The following is a 24,425-nucleotide window of genomic DNA, read 5'->3' on the forward strand; positions in this document are numbered from 1 at the left end:
AATAGCCAAAAAAAACCCAAACTGCTTAACCATGATCATCTGGGTAGATATTAAATTGTACTCACTTATAAACATAAGCCACATAATTAGCCAGTTTTTTTCATCAAGATCCACAATTTATATCCTGATAAAATAACAGAACTGTCAATAAAAAGCCCAATCCATGTTTGAAGGTAATCTGTTCAATAGTTTTTGTATTATCCTGCTGACAAACCAACCACACAAGAAACGGACGCAAGTAAAAACACAACCTCCTTGTGGTGGAGGTAATTACTGTACATAATCAACTCATCAAATGAACAACTTAGATTCAGGAAAGCAACAATGTCTCCGGTAGGAAGTCTGACAAAACAAGAAACAGGCAGTCGGAGCATCGGACAGGTTGACAACCCCAAAACAAAGATGAATAGTAAAATCATCATGCTAACCAGACTTCCTGGTTTAACTTTGACTATCTTCAAACAGTTGTTACTTCATAATGTTTTCCTGCCGGATGAGAGGTTATCGAAGTGTGTTCACTTTCACTTTCACCTCCAAAAAGAGTGCTTAAACGGGTGGCTCGTCTGCCTGCTTCTTGCCCTGTCAGACTTTGTTGCAATGTGGCCATGTTCCAATATCTAGAAAATAAAACCAAGGTGAATACAAAGTGACTACAACTGATCGAAATTATGGCCAAAACTACAGAAACAAGATTCTAATAAACTGAAGTGAGGCCTTTAAAAGGTTGCACGGTAGAATCTACAAATCTATAAATGTCTTATTACATGTGTTTCCCAACAGCATGACCTGACTCATAATATATTCTATATACATATGCATATATTTGATGGCGTTTTCGTGCGTCAGAATGTGTAAACACTACAAGTGTTGTTCTGCACCATGCTGTGACTCATTCAGAAACAGGTCATATGAACACACACTTGCTGCTCCTGTGCCACTTTGCATTGCTTTGAGGTGACAAAAACAAGATGAGGTGTGAAGGCACACACACACAGAAACATACACATACCAACAAATGAAATACGTCTTGTCTTCCCATAAACACCACCCTCTAAGAATGTGACAGAGCTACTTAACTGTTAAACTAGACAGTGAACCACCACTGGAGACCTGCAGGGAAGAGACCTGGAATACTTGCTCCATTATCTCTCGGCTCATTGAAAACTCGGTGGGTGGCCCAGCTCCTTGCAAATCAACACAACAAGGCTTTGTCAGATGTCTCGACACAACTCAAATAAACACTCACATCACATATGTGAACCAATGCACAGAATCTCACAGATCATCAACTCCTACAGGGTAACACGTTATAATAAGAGTACACATCATAAACTTACTCTAAGTAATGCTTAACCCACGCGTGACTTACGAAGACTCATAAATGTGATAATTAAGGCATTCGTCCATTCATTTCTGTTGCTCATATATGATGAAGTTACTGTGACTTGGAGGAACGTTAATTCCCACTTCCATTTAATCCATTTACATAAAACCTGATTTCAGATCCATGTATTTGCTCAGCCTCTCTGAGAGGAGCGTATTACCTCTTCTGATAGAAATATCCAATTGGTCGTCAGAGGCAAATTTTTACTCAATAAACACACATAATTACAGTTAAATAAACAAACTATTAAGTCGTTGAAATCCAGCTCACTTGATTGCGTATCAGTGTTTTAAGTGACTAGAAACTCAATCACGGGTCATAGCAACTTGATCGTTCGTTAACGGTGTGCAACAGGAATTCATGATACATCCTGAACTAAATTATGCATTGACTCATCAATTATACATTAAACAAACTGGTAACAGACAACGTTTTTGCTTTAACTTCCCTATGAACCTTGCTTTCATTCCGCTATTCAGTCTGCTGTCAGAGCTGCTGAAATAGACAGTAAGTTAATGGGACAACTCCTGGGACATTGATGAGAGCTGTCATGGTGACTGTGCTCAGCTATAAGAGCATTTTCTGATTCACAACTTGAAGTGTTACAATTAAATACAACCAATTTTAGTGGTCACAAACAAAGATTCTATCATGGGCAACCAGATCACTAAATATCAACAACAACCTCCACAAGTCTCAGTTGTAGACAAACATTTTTCACTGTTTGCAGATCCTAATTCTGCTGACTTTACTAGCGAGGCGTCAATACCACCAACATAAATGTATTGAGAACGAAGAGGCATCTACTGTAACTACATCTGCATGCAGTGCGGTGACACACATGCTGACACTGCAACGTGCCTCGTCAATTTCTAAGCCTACATGAATACAACCAGACGCACAGTGAGCCCATACATCCGTTTATCTGGCAGCCTCAGCGGAGGGTGTGTGCATGTCAAAGAGCTCAGTCAGGGGTAAAGCTGTTGCTGAGGGCCACAGCTGAGCACAGAACTCAATTATTATCAACTACATATGGACGCCAGCTGGATTAATAATGAGAGTCAATATGTCAACATAATATTATGTTATTATCATATTATGAGCAGCATGCGACAGTGTACGCCTTGAAGCCTACGATCAAGTACACACCTGCTCACACAGCGTACAGAGAGAGAAATATGAGTGCTGAAATAATGTGTGAGATGAAGAGATGAGTGTGAAAGTTTGGTGTGGTGGTGACAAAAGGGGCCAAGCTCCAAAATCTAAAAAGGTTGTCCTCCTCCCGTAATGAAGTGGGACAACCCTTTGGACCCACAAAACATCATCAGTAGTCGTCGACGGTGTTAATGTAAAGACACGCGACCAGACATTTCCAATATGCCGTCCTCAGCTGTGATAATATTCCTTGCAATCCAGAGTTATCTGTCAGAGACAGACAAGCATGGACCCTGCCTGCTCCTACCCTGCCAGACTGCACGGATATTATTGGAGTGGAACCAAGTGTGACAACTTCGCTGCTGGACTTTTGTTTAATAACTGGGGTCAAATGCCATCAAAGAGGGGGAATGAAGGGTGATGGACATCAAAGATGCAATTCATTTGTTTTACTTGTTTTAAAGAAAAGGACCTTAAATGTTGAACTGAGAGAACTGAGAGTTCTCATAGCTGAATAAAATACTATTTGGATGAGTGCACGAAGCCCCAACACATCGGCCGACACCCTACCCCGAGGTGTGATCTCGCAAAACGGAGGGGATTTTTGATTGGGCCGTTGTCTATGAGGTGATTCTGTTTGTTTCCAGTGAGATTTCCTAGAAAGACCTTCTCTCATTGTGCATCTCCATGGATGAGACTGTGCTCCGTCAATAGTGAGCAGTGGGAGTAATTTGCTGGTTAGGGGTGTTTTGGGGGAAGCAAAACAAACCATTTAGATGCACAAAAAGCCTGTGTTTTTGTGGTTCTGCACTCAGATGTGAGGCCCTTCATTGCTATGACAAAGACAAAATGGATCATTTTCCACAGTTATCATTAGTGGCCGATGGTACTGAAAACAATGAAGTGGATAATTGATTTCGATATTAACGAGCAGCAAGTGCCAGTGAAGGAATAAAGGCTACAGCTGCAGCTGCACGTCCAAACGTGCAATCTAGAAGAAATTGAGACACACAATAAAACAGATCATTTATCTCACAGAGCATGTGATCAAATGCATGGAATGTAAAATCAAAAACACGTGTACATAATTGTACAGTTTGCCAACAAACAACCTCCACCTCTCTCTGCTCCCCAAACCCCAAATCAACATGCAGAGTGAAACCACCCCTGTACATTGCTGTCAAACATGTATCGAAATCCCCTCTGTTGTCTGTGATTTATGCCTCCAACTAATTACATGGCTGTTTCTCAGAGAGCTGGGGTGAATGGGAGGGGGGGAAAGGAAAGCTGGAAAGGGAGTGGGGGAAATGAGGGCAGGTCCTGTGCTACTAAAAGTCTGTGAGCCACAATAAGGTGTTTGTGAAGAGGGGACACGATGGGTAGTATGGGAATTAAAGGACTTTGATGTTAAAATACAGAGAACTATGTTACAGAATTAATATCACTACAAAGTGGTCTAGTTACTTTGAAGAGTCCCAAGTGGTTCTCTCTGTCCGCTTTTGTAATGTGGTGTAGCACACTTTGCCATAAATATTACAGAATGAGAGTTTAAAGTCTCGAATTTAGGCCACTGCATCAGGCATGAGCAGAGGTGTCGGACTCGAGTCACAAAATCGAGGTCTTGACGAACAATGATAATAGACGAGACTTTGACTTGACAGACTTGTCTTGAGACGGATGGCTGACTGTCTGGTCAAACGTTAGCTAGAATGCTAATGTTAAGCTTAAGCTATGTTAGACAATGCAAACCAACCATGCATTTCTGGAGAAGACAACTTGTTGATGATTCAGGGCCATATAACCAGTTAAATATGGGCACTGGTGTAACAGTAGACTTAATTACATGCCATTACAACCCCTTCTTTATCAGTTTGAAACACCTCTTTAATAGACTCTTACTTTGAATTGAACCTTTGGAGCTTTAAATCTATATAGCAATTTCAGAGCCCTGCTGAACATTGTTTTTAATTTAAGAGGCTTGTTATTGAACATTTAAATATCAGTAACATTTATACGGTCTAAGCAGGCTGCAACAGTTTTTGGTAATGTTCAAAATAAACTCAGCTTCTCAGTGTCTTTTAGCTGATTTAAATGCAGGGGAGATAATCAGAATTTACTTCGGGATGTGCTTGAGACTTAAAGGTTAACACTTGAGACTTGTGACTCACACGTGTGGCTAAATGTCTTATCAAATCAGATTCTCTTTCATTTCTCCCAGCTGGCAAGTGATCTTTAATTTCACAACCGTAAAGAAATATCTGAGCAAGTATGTTCAAGACGAGCGATGTTATTCTTTAATCCTTTCTCCATTGTACTGTTCTGCTCTTTGGACGATGTGGTTTCACAATAGTTCTGTTGGCGGTTTCTCACCAAAAAACCTGATTAAACGCATCTCAGCTTGCATTCAACACTACAGGTTTGGAGGAAGTGACGGACGACTTGAAACACAGAAAAAACTCAGGAGTGGCCACCTTGATACATAAGAAGTTAGAAAAAGTCAAAGGATCTAGATAACAAATCCCGTACTTCACTGGAATACACACTAGAGGTTTACGGGGTGGAGAGGAAGAGATAGCGGAGATATGTGAGGAATACGGGGATGTGATTATCTCTTTTTAGTCCGCGTGGCAGACGTTTATCTCAGCAGTCACTCACCAAGTAATCAGTAAAGAACTCCTTCCACTTTCACTGCCTTAAAACACACGGCCGGCTTCCACCACTGGGGCCGCAGAGATAATGATGTTACTAAGAGCGAGGGAGCAGACTCAATGACAGGTTACAGTAGGTTGCATTTTATTTATTGCTCTTCATTCAAGCTAGAATTGCCACTGTAGATTGTAACACAAAGAGTTATATCTCTTGTGTTCTTTCCTTCTGTCTGTCTTGTGCAGATTTTTGTCGATTTGATATTTGGATGCTAATTTGAGTTTTTGCTGTAAGGACCCCAGTAAGCTTAGTGACCACACTGTGGAAACGACAGAGAATAGTGCTTGATTTGAAAAGGTGCCTTTCTGTTAAATCAACAGAACATTTTGTGTGTTGGATTGTCTGATGAATAAAACTAAGCAACTTTAAGACATCACTTTTGGTTTTAAGACGTTCTGACTGGCACTAGTTCAACATTTTCTATATTCTTGTAGGTTCACTGATTAAAACAACAGATTGATTTGAGGAGGGAAATGTCACTTGCAGCCTTCGACAAATCCTTGTCAGTAATTCAAGTACCAAGTTATCCAGCTGTACAACAGCTGTAATCTTCAATCACAGCAGGGTGCATTAGTCCAGATCACTGCTGGCCTGCGTCTTTTCTTATGATCCACACTGATCCCAGTCTGATTCTCCAGCTAACTCATCTTCCCCTCCAGTGACTCTGCCACCTTAGGAATGCCATTCCGGTCAGTCCATAATTCCCGCTCAGTGTTCCCAGTAATCCCTCTTCTCCGGCTGTTTCAGAGCGTACTTCCTTCCCTGCAGCTGCTGGCTGGCCCAGCTTGCTCTAATAATAGGACAACAATGCCCGCCCCACGCCCGGACACGGTCCACTAATGAAAAAAAAATGAGCAAAAAAAAAAGAAAAAGAAAAACCTCAACATCTAATAAAGTCTGTGCCTGGAATCTTAAGTATTTTAAAGGGTTTCCCGGACAAATTTACAACAACTGATGCTTCATCCGAAAAGGTCATAAAATGGTGATCTCGCATAAATGTTTAATGTCACTGCAATTACAGACGCCCACCTCCAGCAGAGCCACTTTCTAAATAGTTGATGTTTAGTACTTCTGTGTGTGGGTAATAGACTGCAGCATGTAAACACATGTTGGTGTAGGAATGACGACGAGGCTGCACACTCCGGTGAGCTACTATCTGTGGCGGAGGAGTCAGGGAAGACACTGTAATCACGCAGGAGCTGATAAATGAAGGCTACATACTCATAAAGTAGTTAAACACCACCTTGTGCCTTTGCCACAGTGAGTTGGGGAATTGGACAACTCCTCTAGTACACACACAAACACACACACAATAAGTTATGAATAAATGTCACATTTATGGAGCATGGTCCTGTCAGACCCACACTGCACACATAAACACCAAAGAAAGAGAGTCTGGGGAGACTGAGAGCTGGACTGAGTTTTCTTTTCTCATCTCCTGCTGTCCCACTTACAGAAGCAGAGCTCTGAATCACATGTTACAGCTCTTTGTGTGTCTGAGCCTGACATTTCTTCAGCAACCCCACTTTCCTCCCATTCACTTCTTCCACAAAAGATACTTTGCTTTTTATCTACCCCAACTTTGCCTCTTTCTCTGACAGATCTGTGTGATTATGTCGCTTCCCCGGCACGTGAAAAGCTTCCCTCCACACCTCCTCCTCCTCTCCCTCAACCCCCCTCCGCCATTCCACCAACAGAGCAATCCCGCAGAAAAGTTCACAAGTCTGTAAATCGGACCCCCCCTTCCTTTTATCCTCTCGCAGGATTATTGGCCGGTGAAAGGATAGAAAAGCGAGAGGAATGCTGGTGCTCACCTCAGACAAGGTCCCACTGCCGCAGAGTGAGCAGAAGGGATTTCATCCTCAATCCACACAGAAAACCAAGAGCAACAAGTAGTAACTCCAGAGATTTCTCCTCCCCTCTCTCGCACTCCTGCTTCCTTGCTCTGTTTCTTCTTCAGCACTCATTCAGGCTGCAGTAGCTGCAGTGGACTGTGTGTGTGTGTGTGTGTGTGTGTGTGTGTGTGTGTGTGAGTGTGTATGGTCCTGTGGACTCCTGCAGGGATATTGACTCTTAGCAGGGTTCAGGTCCTCCCCCTTCTCAGGCTCACATAGCGATAGAGAAAAAAAAAAAAAAAAAAAAAGCTCACCCTCACACACAAACAGGAGAGAAATCTCTTTGTCTTTTGTTGCTTTCTCTCACTTCCTTGCTCCGTGTCTTCAAACGTCCACACTGATCCCGTCTGTAACTCCCTGCTCTACAGCCCCTTCCATATGAGAGAGTGCACGAGGGAGAAAGACTGTGTGTGTGTGTGTGTGTGTGTGTGTGTGTGTGTGTGTGTGTGTGTGTGTGTGCATGCATAGGGAAAGCCGTCGTGCCTCAGCGCTCGGGGCCGGTAGGAGGAGAAGGAGGCGGGGTTTAGAACTAGGAGAGCTGAATTCCTACCTCGCGTCCGACCAATTGCAGGCCTTGTTGCGGCTGACCAAAACCGCGGGGCCAGGCCGGGCCTCACTACCACACTCCAGCTTTAAAGCATTAGCTCAAGTTTGCTGTGTTGTCAGGCTGCATTCTACAGCAGCGTGTGTGTGTGTGATCACTGCTGATTCGCTCTCAGGGGAAACTACCTGTCTTTGTAGATAATGCCATTTGAATATCTTAATATCAAGCATTCAATGGAAACTCCTTTATGGTTATTGCAATGACAAGCAAAGGGAGTGTTATCCATGCAGCACATTTCAGACACAATGGCAGATTTGCAAAGTATTAAAACGTAAAAAAAAAAAAAAAAAAGTAAAGGCATTAAAAACATTAATTCAGCTGGAATTGACAGAAGGTAGCTGATTTACAAGACTTACAAATGGACAAATGAGTCTCACTTGTTGTTTTCCTCTGTTAAGCTAGAGATAAATTAGTTAATTTGCAAAAAAACATTCCAGGCAAGTTTCCAAACCTAGTTTTTAAGTGAAAGATTCGAGTCAACACACAAAACTATGCCAAAAACTACAAAGGTAACTTGATGTTTCCTCATCTCTTCCCACGTCCCTCCCTCCTTCCTGTCAAAGAACACTATTCTCATGTTTCGGCTGCTGTCCTTGGCCAGACATTTGTCAAGCAAAGCATTTGTCCACAGAAGTGACAGCAGACCCCCCCACTTCCCCCTCCCCTCCTGCTATTCACACCAGTGTACTTCTGGATACTTCAGCCCCTTCCCTTTCCTTCCCCTTGAGTTCCCACCACATCTAGTCTCACTCACATTAAATCCTCGGGGCTGTGGAATAAGAAAAATATCATATGATGATGTGTCCTTGTAGAACGTCGCTTGGCTGTGTTGTGTCTGCTCTCATTCCAACACAGTGATGCTATTCATCGCCTCATCGTAAAGGAGAAATTTAAAATACATCATCAAAGATATTATAGCGAGACAAAGAGTCTACAGTCACACTGTAGACGTCTCTAAGTCTGCACTTAACAGCAGTGCATCACGCAAAATGAGCTCATCAGGAAGTCAATAAGCTAACCGTGACGATGCTAACATGCTGATGTTAACAATTATAATGTTAGTTTAGCGTGTTAGCATGCTAATTTGTAGAGACCACAGAGGGCAGCTGCAGCTAATGAGAACGTCATCCGTTTTGCAGGTTTCATGAACTACTGAAATTGAAATGACCCCCAACCCCCTAATGACATTTTGACCTGGTCCTATACAGAAATGAGGGGATCATCAATATTGTTACAATTCACCTCGAGATGGAAATCCATGCAACGTTCATCCAGACACTTCACTTCAAGCTACAAATGTCAATCCTCGTGGAGGAAGAGACAGGGGAACTATGAATGTTTAATCCCATGGTAATCCATTCAATAGCTGTTGAGATACGTCAATCCGGATCAAAGTCGGGGGAAGACAGACTGAGCAACATCGCCATCCCTTGAGCCATGCTGAGGCTAAAAATGTAGAAAAATGCAAAAATGTGCACAGAAAATATTTGTGACATCAACATGAGCTCTACAGACAGCATGGTCACATTCACCAAACCAGAATGCACAGGACACAAAGATGAAACCTGAGAAAGGAAACCTGTTACCACTAAATGTATCTTGGTGTATAAACATTATTTAGCTTTCAACAGACCTTTTAGTTCTTTAATTAGCAAGTTTTTCCACTGACTGACCTGACAGATATTGTAATGACAGGATGTTTTTCTTCATTTATCTCCTTTGATATCTATAATTGAGCTAATTATGATCACAGCAACAGAGCGTTGAAAAAAAAAAAGTCGTCAGGTTAGAGTAAACTGATGACAGACAGCTCCGTGTTTCCTCCACCACACATTTCGTGAGTCCTGGCTTCCAAAACCAAAATGGAAACAGACCTGTTTCCACACATTCCCCCGTAAATGTTAAATGATACAAATTGTTCTGGTGCAGAGACCGTCTATGACATCGCCGAGGCCTGAATAAATATGTTGATCTATTACTTTCATGTGTTTCTTGGGTCTGAGGCATCCAGCACAACTATAAAAGTCTCCAGTGAAACATTATGTTGTGAGTGTGTCTTTGTTTGTTGTGCACCAAAGCTTGGTGATGTGATTTGACACATTTTGGCATGTGTTTTTGGAGACTGGCTTGATCACTTCCAAATTTCCAAAACAGTTTCGAGACAATTAGTGAGGCTTCTTTTTCCAGTGTTTTCTGCTGAACAGTGCAGTGTTGTACGGCCACACATGCCAGTAAAAAGCACCAAGTACAGAAATATGTTGGACAGATGTCTGACCACCTTGTATCGTGTTTCTGTTTTTGCGTAGTAGCTGTCATTGAGTTATAACTGGGCATATAAATTCTCTGAAAACACATTTCCTTAACTCTAATAATGATTACTGATGAAATTGTGATCAATGGGAAACACACTATCACTTTGTAGTAGGGCAGAATTTTCAGAGTACCTTTTGTGGGCCAGAGATTTCAGAGACGACTACCGAACCTTCAGCAGAGAAGTCTGAGATTTCAGCAGCGATTTCAGAGAACATTTTCATTACAGGATGGTGTTCCTAAGCCCTCAGGATATTAGGCTGGGAACCGAGCAACACTACTACTATACTATTCCACACCTACAGTACTTCATGTGCAAGAACTGAACTGCAACCCTTACAGCTTGAGAGACAGACTGCCTTTCCTCATTCCAGTCCTCGAGCTGAGCTGGAGCTGAGAAACTGTGATTTAACCTTAAACAAATTAAGCAGCGGTTGCCTTTATATTGCACCCTTATAGATACCAGCCGCCACATTTGTGTTTCGCCCAGAACTATGATTTATTCCCTGAGATATTAACGAAAATAAAGCCGTGCTGTGTTCCTGGATCTGCACCAAAAGTTAATGGGGTCATCCTCCATCCATGTTTTGAGGACATTTGTTCAGTAGTTTCTTTTGTAGTCCTACTGACAAACCAACCAACCAACAAACAAACAGATACGGGTGTAAAGATATGCTCCTAGGTAAAGGTAACTATGGGTACGTAATCTTTTGACTTTAGATGGTGTAGAGATCATGGTATTTTGTGGCTTTTTACTTCTTATTAAACTTGTAGAAAAACACCACATGAAAAAAAACAAAAAACACTAGAACAAGGAAGGCAACTCCACAGACACCTGGATTGGATGCCAGTCAGCCTATAGTCTGACTCATCGTTGCTTTCAAATATATCATTGTATAATCTTTTGGCCCATAGCCAACCCTTAACTTGAACCTCCTTGTTATCATAACCAGAAATACTTCATTGATTCCTGTGGGCAAAATGTTGTATGTTACAGTTGCTTCTTCTAGACTAGAAAACAACACACTGTAAATATAACAAGATTTAGATGGAGAAAGATAAAACTACAAGAGTAGGTATTGCCTGGCTTAATGCTAATGCTTTTAAACCCTATTAGTGTCATGTGCTTCTATTTAACCATGATTACTCTCCGTCTTGGCTCCTGCTGATCCGAATGTCTTCTGATTCTGGTTTATCCTTAAAGTTACATATTGCTCATTACTCACACTGTAATTAGTAGCACCACATGCTGTTTGCATTAGCGCGTGGTCGGCCTGGTGGTTTCGAGGTTAAACCCTGTGAGACTACAATGCTTGTTTAAAGTCCAATTCCACCTTCAACAAACAATTACCAGGAAAAACACAGACAAAGAGGCAGTGAGAGTGAAAAAAAGGAGGAAAAGACAGAAACCTGGAGTCTGAGATGACGAAGTGAGAGAGATCTTTGGTATGTGGGCTATAGAGTTACACCAGGACAAAAAGAGAAGCAGTGAAGTCCAGTTCTATAGACGACTGTGACACACCTCTCCTTTTATCTTCCTCTCTGTTTGTCTCCCTTTCCATCTCACTCGCAGTCACTGTTTATTTCCGTGAGTCTACTTGTGTGTGTTTATGTCAAAGACTGTTTGAAAAATCAAGAACATGCAGAGTGAAGGCTGTGTTTAGTCTATGCATACGTTTGTGCATATGAGCATGTTAAAGGCAGGTTTCTCTGGAATTAAAGGCGCAAGGACTGAGGATGCATCTCCCTCGAGAAACAGCTGTTTTGTTACTGCTGTTGAAGCAGAGTTAAGAGAACGACTGCAACGGTGGAGGAAGAGGCAGGGTATACAGGAGGCAGGAAGACAAAGCAAGTGGCGAGCAGAGAGCAAAGGAATGAAAAGTGCCACCGTGACAAAAAAGCCATCAGTGAAAAACGGCCTGTCTAATGTGGATCTACAGCGTCCTAATGATCTGCCTCTAGAAGTAATTCTGCCGTTATATATTCTGTTGAGTGCATGGGTGCTAAAAAAGAAAAAAGAATCAAAATGTTTGTGCCGAGGCTCAACTTAATGCATAACAAAATGACGCAGGCTCCTAAAAAAGCTGAGTCAGAGAAACATTTGCACATTAGAGGACATCGAATCAGCTTACGGCTCATCTCTTTTTCCTCTTGCCAGAAAAAAAAAGGGGAGAAATAAAAAGGGGCTGTGTATTTCAGCAGTAGAAAGAGTTGGACAGGGGACAGTCGGGAATGCCAACAACTGCCATTTTGGAGACAAAGGCACTTGTGTGCGGCACGTGGGGTCAGGCCGCTACCATGCCTACCATGCCAGCAAGAGCTTTTTGTGGAAGGATTCCAAAGGGAATTCAACTTATAAAAGAGCAGAACTGGGGCGTCCCGGGGCCCAGCGGTCTGACATGCATACCACCAGGCTGTTTAGCTGCCAAGGCCCCCAAAGGTCGCTGGGACCTTTACCACCCCGGATGCCAAATCAATCAAGGAGGCTGATAACAGATATTTGGAACCAATAAACATCTGCAGCAAAATTTAGAATAACTAGTGACTAACTAAAATTTACTGATGAACTGGACTTGAGCATAATGTTGAGGTGTTTTACTTTAGAACTTGTATTTCCTTCTAAGTATGTGAGACACCTGTTGAATGCATACGCAAAAATAAAAACTGCTGCCAATTGTAGCTGCCACTTGCTGGTTATCTTAGGTAGCCGTGCAGCTAGCAGTTGAGACTAGGGGCTCAAAGTAACGGGGAAGTGTTGGTGTTCACTCTGCTAGCATGGGGGCTGTGGACCGGGATGGATCATTCTGTTGATTTTTGTAAACTTTAGCAACACACATTGCACCTACAACCTCATGATCATGGATACATTAAATGCAATAGTAGAAAACAGAGTGGAAAAAGGAGCAAAGACTTCACAAATGCCTCTCCAGTTCTCTCATTTCAGGCTCAAATTACTGCAATTTCCCACCAGCGTTTGGACTGAGACACTGTTAATACTCCAGTGGATCATCACAGATCTGTGACTGGGTAAACCACATAAACAATGTGGAGGGATAAACAAAACACTGATTAAGATCGGTTGATCTCGCCATTTGAGCGTCTTTCCATGATAAGAATCTCCCGGGAGAAGGCTTAAGCCAGCTGCTGATGTTCATGTTCGCGCTGACTTTCACGTAGTCAATATTTTAAAAAGTCTCCTTCCTCCTCAGCTCATCCCCTCGCCACTCTCACCCTCTCTCTGGCACTCTGTGCTCAGTGTGGGACCGACGCATTTACATAAGATTTCCAGAAACATGAAAAGCACATTCCCAACATAAATTTGTTGTGAGCGTGTAACAAGCTCATGGCTGTGTTTGGCTCAGTCTTTGGCCCTCGCAGTCAATTCAACTTAGACACACACATCACACTCCTCTACAGCAAAACATACCATAGACACACACTGGCATCCCCCCTACATACACACACACACACGTAAACCACACTAATAAGCTTAACATAACATAGAGCAAAGGCACAATTTACATTTGTAAACACGTTCCAGTCTTTCTTGACTCTCCATTGTCTCTGCTGCTCGGCACTGCTTCTCTCTGGTTCGCGTCCCTTCCTCCGTCCCACCACGGGAGTGTTGACTGACAGTCTCTCATCAGGGAGGCTTTCTGACAAATGGGGCCAAATGGAGTCGTGCCACTGTTGCTGCTGGCCCCAAGTCAGCTCTCTGAGGTTATTGCTTAGCTCTGCTCTTGCAGCGTTATTTATATCCACCAGTTTTGAGTGTTTGATGGACTTTTCATGTGTGGGTTAGGGTAAGCTGTGAATCTAGCTGTGTTTTCTTGTATTCAGGCTCACAAAAATGAATTTCCATATTTATTTGATGGAACAATACAATTCGAAAAAATGCTGAATTACTGTATTTCTGAACTCTGTATGACTTGACAGCACAATGAAATAGCCATAGAGGAACAGATAAAGAAAAACAAAGCTTGAGATGTGTTCTCACACTTTTAGAATAGATGACTTCAAACTTCTTTCTTTGTTTGTTTGTTTTTCGCCTGTGTAAATCTGAAATAGAGTTGGTTGGGAACTATGTGTGCAGGCGCCAGAGTTTGAAGCGGCCCTTTTTTTTCTGACTGCAAGAACCTTTTTAAATCTGTGCTCCGCTCTGCTGCTGTCAGTTGTCATTTCAGTGCGAATCATCACAACCCTCCTCCACCCCATTCACCTCAATCGCCCAGGTCTGAGCTCACCAGAAGCCTGGTCATGTTTGCATCCATCAAGATGTCAGCAGTTTTGGACCTTAATCCAACCACCAACAGGAGTGTCTAGACTCAATCAGGAGGGGAGCCTTCCTACACTACACACAGGGTCATTGACCCCTTAAAATACTTTGTGTCGTGATTAGGATCTACTCTCCAAAGACTGTTAATTTCGCATCTTTATTGTGCACATGTCAATAAATACTAAGTTGCTCCTGATTGAAGACACATGAGTCTAAAAGAGAGCAGTGTAAAGAGAGCTGGGGCTAATTATGATCTATTTGCCAATTGTTTCATGGTGGTTTCCTACCATAAACAGACCAATTTCAAACTACAATGGAAAGAGAAACTGTCACGCTCAGCAGATGGCCACTCTGGAGACAGACATCTCGGTGTCTCATCTTCTGACTGTCTCCTTTAAAACGTCCACCACAAATCAAACGATTGTAAAACTAAAAAGAACAACACCAGGACTTCAAACTCCAACCAGGCAATCATTTGTATTCTGGTATCAGTTTAATTTGCTTTGGACCGGACAAACCCGAAGAAAAGTTGAGCTGAGCTCTAAAGGCTTCTTAGTCCCTTGGATAATCTGGCTAAAAGGCAAACTGTAGAAGAATAAATCCTGTCTGAAAAGTCCCATCATAGTTTTTCTTAGTCATCCAGACAAAGTTACCAGAGGCTGTTTTTTTGAAGTCACAAACATGGCGATCACAGCAAGCAGCTCCAAGGAGTGAAAGCATCCTGAAATGTACCGAGGATGCATCGAAACCTGCAACATTCATCCAAATACGCAGTGTGGAGTCAACACCTGTGCGTCCTTGGCCTCCTCAAAGAACCACCTGGTCAAGTTTGTAGTAAATATATATAGCTCGACAAAGCTTCTAAACATAGACCACTGAGGTCTTTGGTCTTTCTCTCTCTTTGTCCTTCATGCCTCTTTCGCTTCGAGCTTTTTCTTTCTCATTCTGAGTTTCTCTGTGAAGCACTATCCATTATGCAAATAGCCACAGCGATCCTCTCGTGTGGCTGCCAGGCTGAGCACAAATGTGTGTGGTTTGTGTCGGGGGTTTTTTTCCCCTCTGTCTTCAGAAACATCCAGATTTTGCAACAGATAACATCAAACAAAAGCACGGAGGCGAGCTCCTGTCAGAAGCGACCACTTGAGATACATTTGAGAAGAATTTTAAAGCCGAGTTGAAAAATGCTGTCGGTCTCACAAATCCGACATGTTGTTTTTCACCTCGTCAGTTTTGAATACTTGGTATTTTGCACGAACACAGTCAGCTTGTCTGTGAAGGTGATGCTTTACTTTCTTTCCAAAATGACTTATTCGAAAACTATAAGAATCACAAGTCTATCGGGGCTGGTTTAGAAAAGCTGCACCTCAACACACGGTTTGTTATTTCAAAAACACCCCTGACGTTCTTTTCCAAACAAACTAATCCAGTGCCACTCGCCTTGACTTCTGGAGGGGCATGACAAGCAGCATGTCTTTTATTTGCACTAGCTCATATTTTCTTAATGCTTCTGATAATGCCAGAGCAGTAGGGTCAGAAGCCCATTAGAAAAGAGTGACTATGTGGAACATTAGCATAAAGCTGCTGTAGACAGGCTGGCTGCCCCAAACGAGGAAGTCTGCTTTAATTTCCGGAGCCATCAATATCCAGGAATCAGAGGCGACATTAAAATCAATACACAATCTGCCCTGCTGTATATGCTCTGTTCTTACTGCTGTCCGGCCTGGGGAGGTGTTGCAAAGGAACACAATCGCAATAGTTTATGCGAAACTTTGAAACTCAATAATTACAGATGGGATGTTTTCTTCCATAGCCGTCCCTCTTTGGGATTTCAATTAAAAATGGTTAGTGATGTTTAAAGGTTTTAATTAAGCGAGTCCCCAGGACTCAAAAACAGAACGGGGAATGGGTCCACAATAAAGAAAACAAATTGTTCAACTCCAGACGTTTAGTTATATCAGTCTTTGGTGAAAATGAAACAGATCAAATCAGTGACACGTCACTGTGACCGTGGCATTTTCAAACGTCTTTCACTTGTTATCTGAGAAAAAAATGATCGATCACGATGTTATTTTGTTTGGTTTTGGTTGTGGATACAGCATCATTCAGAGTTGATATTTATGTAGCCAAAATCAAACAAACTAACAAAATAAGCAAAAAATGTTCTATGTTTCTGAAATGTATATGTGTATGAGTATGGTGTTTCATGTCTTCAAGCACTTATAATCAATGTTTTCGCAGAAAATGATCACCTGACTCTGTAGCTCCCCCTTGAATATTAAAAAGCTTCATAACTGTTGTTTGTTTCCAATCACACAAATTTTACTAATTTGGTTCACTCTCACCACTCTCATGATTTGTCTTTCAGCCAAAGTCAGTCAAAGCAGATTGTTCACTACCTGCTCAGCACAAAATAGCAGACATGCAAAAGTTAGTGAGTCGCTGATGAACATAGTGGAGTATTCAGCTGCTAAAGAGCCAGATGTTTGCATCAGGAGTCCAAAAGCTGAGCTAAAGTAAAAGTAAATAATGGACATTACAGTCACCTGTTGGCCAGAAACACATCTACTAATGGATGATAATGATAGTGTTGCTCTGGAACTGCTGGACATCTCAAACAGAAACTGTTGGCTAACAAGGTGAAAACAATTTTTTTCTTTTAGCTTTTAGCTTAATGATTTGGTTTCATAGTCCACACACATTTATTGGACAGCAAAAAAGACAAATTGTACACCACTTCTGCAGCGACAAAACTAAATCAGCAACTAGAGACCCAGGTATTCATCTCAGTTGAGTTCCAGTCTCACCTTTAACCTCAAACTCAATTACCTGAAAAAGCCCGTAAAAGAAGCTGGATGAACCTGAAAGATTTCACTTTGCCTAAATTGCCTAAAGGTTTAAAATGCAGACTTGCTTTCCAAATGAAACACACCCACCACACAAGCCTACACACACACACAAACATGTTTACAGCTGAATAACAGGACAGACTAAACATGTTTTTTCCACCGGTCCCTGAACACTTTAGACAGCACTCATCTGCTGAGTGAAGAAAGTCTCTTGTACACCAGAAGGAACTCGACTAAACCATGAGGCCTAGTGCAAGATAGTGTTTCCCCTCTTAAAACTAGATTAAAACTCATAAGCTGACATCCCAGTTGCTAAATTTAAACACCCTGTACCACCCAGCTCAGACGTCTGGCAAGATTTTAGCACATGACAACACAAGCAAGAATAAATCTTTTATTAAAAGCTGAGCATTCTTCGAGACAAAGCCCTGCGGCGCTTTCACCCACAAGACCACACTTTCATCTGGATGAAATTTTGGGAATTTCAGAAGTGTAGTCAGAAAACCTAACTCGCCTCAAAATGGAAAATGAGAGAAAAGCCCCTTGTTTTTCACAAAAATGCCTATAGTGAAAGAAGAGATCTGGTTTGATCCCCCTTTCTCATAAAAGCTCTGGCCAAACACACAAAAAATGTCCCTGTGTTTTCTCCTCCAGTACATGAGCAGGCATTCAACCTTTCCCAACTAGGACAAAAACATGCAGACCTATTTACATGTCAATGAAGGCCATGGTTAAGGACTTTTCTCTGCCTCTCACTTTGTACTTCGCTCCCTCAGACCCCTTCTCATCTCTGTGTGATCCTGCAGATATGTGCTCTTTTTGATGCCTCAAATAGGTCCGGCTTCTTGTAGAGAGAACTACTCCTGGTGGGATTGTCAGCTTATGGCGCTTTTCATTTAAATTGGGAATTCAAAATCTCCAAGTTCCCAGTCAGCAATTTCAAATGGAACAACCGGACAGTTAGGGCCTGCAGTCAGCCAGGCCGATGGTCAGCCATCGGCAAAGTCATGTCAAGTCCATTACTAAATGTCGGTCGCAAATCGGTTTATTTTTAACCTCCATCTCTTCACCAGTACCACTTGCAACTTTTGGCCAGTCCTCTGATTTCCCTTTTTAAATGACGAATACAGATTACCGCCACCTGCTGGTCAGTTGCAGTCTTTGTGGCGTATTCAAATATGTTGCCACTATTTCTCTGACGATGGTTTGGTGTTTAAATCTCTAAAATATCTAAATCCAAGATGGCTGCCCGATCAACAGTAAGTTTAATCTGTGGAATATGCCAAAAAAAAGCACTTGCGTCTTATCTGTGTCACATTAAACCAGTCTTGCGCGCAGCACTGTCAAACTTCTATCTGTCGACATGTTGTTCTACTGTGTTTGTATGTGCAAAAGACCACATAATGAGTGTTATCTCCAAAAGAGCAAAGCACAACAATGGTCGTCCTGGTGGCCTCCGTCTCGGTTTCCCAAACTGTTGTACTGGAACGCGGTTAACTCAGGTATGACGTCATTCCCTGCTCCAATTTCCGAGGAAGATGGAACACAGCATTACTCATGAGAAAACTGGATGGTGCACTGTTGTACCACAACTCTAGACTTATGTAATACAATTACAGATGTGGACTGTCTGACTATTGTTTGAGTTATTTAAGTGAGCACTTTCATATTGGCTCGTCTGACAGCAATACCACTCAGACTATTATCTGAAGTACTGCGCAGCTCAAGCATCAACAATCCTCAACTTTCACATACAAACAGGATATGGGTATGTGCAGTCACAGTGTGTGGGCTTCCACATCCAAGTCGATGTAAACAGAACATCAATCTACTTTATATGTAAAATATGCAAAGCAATGTGTGATATCTGAAAAAAAGAATGCATATAAAATGCACAGCAAGGATTTGCTCTGAGATTAGTTACAAACAACAACAGCAATGATGTTTGTGTGCATGAATTTGTGTGTGCGTGTGTGAGTGTAAATTGATGCCTACGAGCCTCGGGAAGCGTGAACTCCTGAAGCTTGCGAGCCTGAGGTGAGAATGTAATCGGATGATACCAGATTATTGCCCTTTCTACTCACACTTTTCTATTTATATTCTCTCTAACATCTTCGGGGCTGTGCGCATTGAAAGACGCTGGCTGACTGGTCGAGGAGAAGACGGCAGTCGACCGCTGTCCGGAGTTGACGCACTATGTTAGAAAACCTTATAACGTGAAGGTGAGAAAATGCTCAACTCTTCTCGCATAATTGGGTAAGATTGTTAACACAAGTATCACATCTCTAGAGATGGATAAAAGTGGTGAGGTCTGGACTTTAGGAGTTTTTCTTTCCCCTTTTCTTTGTCTCTCCGTCGTGGCAGAAAGCCCAGTGCATAAAGCACTGTGGCTTAGACGCTGGCGAAAAGAAACTATGGTCTCTTGGAAATATGTTCTCTGTTGACTCATTCTGTTAACCACATTCTTCATCAGCGGCACAGCAGAGTCCTTCCCATCGGCCATGAAGACAAAACACCGTCTTTTCTGGCCCACTTAATAACACTCCATTTTTTTCTGCCTTTTAACTATCTAGTTTAGGCTCTAACATTTGGAGCAGTGGAGAAAAAAAAAAAAAAAAAGAGGCAGCGGAAAATGAGGGGGAAGCGAAAGAGTGAGCACTCTCACTGGCCTACAGTGCAGTCCAGATCCCCCTGGATTTATTTGTGTACATAACTCTTTCTCTTTCTGTCTCTCCCCTTCTCTCTCCCTCTCCCGCTTTCATTCTTTCGTGCTGCGCCGTGGCTCTAACACAAACACCCACATGCTGCAACCGCTGAACAGCATACAAATACACAGATTCATGTAACCTTCAAATTATCTTGCTGCTTTTGAACAGCAATGGTACACCCACGGCCCTCGCATCTACCACAGCTAATTATTCCATTCAAAAAGGACGAGAGGAGAGCTTCCTGCTCCACGGAGCTCGCACCAAAAACAGCCACATGCAAGACGGACAGACGGCAGAAGGCGTAGTCCAGAGAGACATCATTCAGCATGCAATCTGAACTTTCTCAGCTACAGCAAATCCCAAAATCTTATAATCTTGTTTAAGTAGTCAGGATCCTGTTAAAGTAATAGGACCATTTGGAGCAAAATGTCATTAGCAGGCTGTTGATTTCATCACATTGCCATGTAACACCCCTCACCCCTTAACCCCCTACCCACTAGAACAGACTGAAGTCCCATTCATCTGACCACAGAGGCCCCAGTCAACAGTTAAAGAGCCAAATGGAGAGCCTGGTCATATTAGCAGGCTAACGGGAAAACCATGTGACCTGACTCCCTTGTTCACCAACATGCTCTTCAACTTTTTTCCACAGTATCAATCCCATCTCATCTTTTCCTCCCACCCTCGATTCTCACACTCACCATTCTGTGGCTCTGGTTGGGTGCTGTTGTCAGGGTCCATGTTAAATTCACAGGGTGATGAGCGCCCAGATCAGCACACCCATATCCCGAGGCAAAGTCGACTCTGTAACTGAACTCCCAACTACTGAAACTCTTCCTACAACTACTGTGTCGTTTCTACTGCCGTCCGCTCTCCGCTGTTCTCTCCAGTCAGAGCTGCTGGCTCTGGTCTGGCCCCTACAGCCTGCCAGCTCAGCTCAGCTCAGGCTTCTACCGCTGTGTTACATCTGTCTGAATGAGCCCCTCTCTGGAGAGTGGGGCGAGAGAGGGAGTGAGTGAGAGAGCATAACGGAGCACAGAATGGGAGGGAGGAGAGAGAGAGGAGCAGTTTCCACATTCTGGTGGTGGAGAGGGAGAGAGAGGGAGAGAGAGGGAGAGAGCGATATGGGTGGAGAGGGTTGTGGCAGTGCTGAATGTTTCCACTTTGATCAATTTTTCACCATCAGCATATTTTTTTCCCATCACAACGGGAACTGAGTAACATCAGTTTGGAAAACATTGACATGCTAGAGGAATTAAAGAACTTGTTCAGCACTGAGTGCGTTAACAATGGATGGACTCAAAGACTTGACCGAGTTGCGCTGGCTTGGCACGGTTTCAACTCTCACTTTAATTTGGCACACAAAACAGCACATGCTGCTTAAGCTGACGTGAATTAACAGCTTGTGCGGCACGAACATTAGTGCTGCAACTAACAATTATTCTCATTAAAACTTGTTTAGGCTATTAATTGTACAATACAGTGAAAAAAAAAGCTTTCCACACTCTGACAGAGCTCAAAGTGACCTCTTTAAATTTGTCAACAAACCTCTAAACCCAAAGTTATTCAATCACAGCGATACAAAACAGAGAAGTTCTTGCATTTGAGATGCACTTAGTATTGTTCTGCCAACACTCAAAAGATGCTAAAGGGAATCAAAGTTTGGCTGCACTGATAGTTGAATCGGTGACATACAGACAGTAGTGTAGCAAAGAAACAATTCACCCAAAAATCAAAACTACCAGTTTTTCCTTCCATCTAGACTGTTTTGGTGTGATATTGCAGTGTTTTGGATATATAAGCAGTAGAAATGTCTGCCTTCTATGTAATGGAAAGAGATGGCTTATGGCGGGCAACGTACTGAAAAACTCAACTGCACAGTGTCTTTCAAGAAATCACGACATGAATACACAAAATAATCCACATGCCTCTTTGTCAAAGGGTTTATGAAGGAAGAAGGCCTCTGCATTTTTAGGAAGAATATGTATTACCAAGCAGAAGGAAGTGTGAATTTAATCCTGGACGATGGACAGAGATGTGCTTTATCTGAGATAACTTAAGGTAGAGCTTAGCCAGAGGTGGGCGCCATCAATGTTTACGTCCTATGCAGTCATGAACACAAGTCTCCTGTCAATAAGTAGATGCTTACGTTCTTCTATGCAGTAGTATGCTTGGAGGGTCTAACTCGGTAGAAAGAAATATTTCCAACATGAAATGCCTCACAATGAGATCTGTCAATTATCTTCGGTAGACAGGTAATGATTTCTGGAGGGAGATGATGCTGTTCTGTTTTTTAAATGTATTTTTTTTGGCCCTTACTTCTATTGTATTCCTGCCAAGGCAGACATCAACCACAGCCGGGGTCAGCTGCAGTGAGTGGCAGCTGTGGCTGCCAGGAGGTAGAGCGGTCGTCCTGTAGTCAGAAGGTCGAGGGTTCCCAGTTTCCATGGTGGGCTGTCCTTGAGCAAGATGCTGGACCCCAAATTGCTTCCATGGGCTGTTAAATCAGAGTCTGCATAGGAAATGCTAACGATGAGCATGTGACACCTTACATGGTAGCGTCGACCACCAGCATATCAGTACGTGTGAATGCCGACGTGCGTTGTAAAGTACCCTGAGTATTTAAACTAGAAAAGGGCAGTAAAATGCAATCCATTCATCTTAACGCATGATATCTACAAATTACATCTCCAAATATGATATCAAATATTTTTCAGTTGGTGGTGAACTGCCCTTTAGATTTTACCTTTGCGTGCCCTTACATTTACCCATTTCTAGCTCAATAACTCTACAAGTTGATCACATACCAGCCCTGATGCTTCTGTCAGCAGCATAACTCTGCCAAATGGAGCCCAGCCGACCTTTACCTTGAAAAACAATTTAATCTCAACTATTCCAGGTTCTTGATAGCTCCCCATATTTGAAATGATTGAAGTTCAACTTTATCAAAAACTGTAAGACAAGCCAAAACAATTTGATCCAATTATTAAGCAGTGTGTTGGCAGGATAGACTGGAGTTACTGGCACAAAGTCAATAAACTCAATTCTGGCTAATGATAGCTAATTGCCATGATAAACCTGGAGGAGAGAAATGGACCTGTTTAAGCTAAACATTACAGAGGGAATGTTAAAGTACTTCATATCCATGTGATGCAATATTTTGGCTACAAGGCATGTTAAAAACATTCCACAGCCTTTGGTCGGTCATCCAGTCCTATTTAATCCCATCTGAAGTGTTATAGCTTTACCGGAAATATCTATGGAGAAAGTAAAAAACTGGAAAATAGGGCAGCATATGCCCCAGCGTCTTTAAAGAACTGAGAGATGAGAACTTTTCCAAAGCAGCATCCAGAAAAAAAAAAAACAAAAAAAAAAAGAAAACTTCCACCTCGGTAAAATTAAGCGTAGTTGTTCTGGTGGGAGCGTAGCAGCGCTCTCCGTCTCAAGCATGTTTGTGCCAAAACCTCGACTAGTTCAAAAGAACAGAGGAGGCAGCCGCTCACAATTCAGTCGGAGGATGAGACGAGATGAGAGCGCTCTCTGATTCGCTCTGGATTCCTATTCATCTTAGTATAGTTTTTATTCATCACGCTGCTTATTTAGAGCCTGTGTCACACAAGGACAAGAGCAGGTGGGGCCTACGCCAATGAATAATTTAGTAAAACATAGAGCGTGAGTGTTTGTAGTGCTGTTGATGAGGAACGTGATTTGAAAACCATACAGGTGCACACACACACAAATGCAACTTTAAAGGTTAGATACCGAAGAGGGGACTGGAACGTGTATTACCGTTTGGTTTTCAGGGATAAATTCAGTAACAACTCTTCTGTCATTAGTTGTTTTTTGTCCATGTAAAATATTATTTTTCCAGTGAACACCTGAAGGGTGTTTTAATGAATCACTAGCACTATCTCCCCACAGCACTAAGCACCATCACTTGTAGCTGTCTGGCAGATGAAAATATCAATGGCCAAATTTTCCATTTGGGAAAATGCCACATAATTAAATGTATTAACAACATATTAAACAACCTACTGTGTGAGATGTTGCCAAGACAACCTAAATAGAAACTTATATGACGCATTTATTTGGTTTTGCCTCTGCTGTTAAAACATTGTATGATTCACCAAGTGTTTAGTCGTGCAGCATGTTTTCCTCTCTCTTTATCAAGCAATTTGTGCCTGAGACAAAACATATATAGACACCTGATTCAACAGCTAAATACTCGAGCAACAGCCCTGTGCTTTTGTCTTGACAGCAGTTAACACAAGTCAGAAATGTTGACAGCAAAGCAGACATCTCTGAGTGATAGTACAACAAGTACTGCAGCCCAGAACAGCAGGACAACAGCAAAGCGTGAATTTCTTGCTCCTCAAGAAATGGAAGTTGTAACCAAAGTCAGACTCAAGTAGAACGAAGCAGCTGATCACACCAAGATGCATCGCTAGAGACACCTTACCAGCAAAACCACTCGCAGTTCTTGGACACATTTCAGTTAGAATATTCTGAGCTTTTCACTGCATCTCACAGAGTCGCACCAT

General features: G+C 42.3%; 1 protein-coding gene across 11 annotated transcripts in view; it reads right to left on the reverse strand.

The window, feature by feature from the left end:
• Positions 1-24,425, reverse strand: part of dab2ipb (DAB2 interacting protein b) — a 167,252-nt gene that overhangs the window by 116,616 nt on the left and 26,211 nt on the right. Inside the window, exon 1 of one of the 11 annotated variants that reach the window (XM_037117095.1) lies at positions 20,586-20,779. The exons of 8 other annotated variants lie outside the window; for them this stretch is intronic. In XM_037117095.1, the coding sequence (XP_036972990.1) occupies positions 20,586-20,625 (40 nt within the window). In that variant the 5' untranslated portion in view covers positions 20,626-20,779. Of the gene's footprint in view, positions 1-7,059; positions 7,160-20,585; positions 20,783-24,425 lie in introns of those variants that run through there. 2 more of the 11 variants (XM_037117097.1, XM_037117096.1) reach the window with 2 other exon arrangements.

The sequence above is a fragment of the Acanthopagrus latus genome, chromosome 12 (assembly GCF_904848185.1).
Source record: "Acanthopagrus latus isolate v.2019 chromosome 12, fAcaLat1.1, whole genome shotgun sequence".
In the NCBI taxonomy this organism is placed as follows: domain Eukaryota; kingdom Metazoa; phylum Chordata; class Actinopteri; order Spariformes; family Sparidae; genus Acanthopagrus; species Acanthopagrus latus.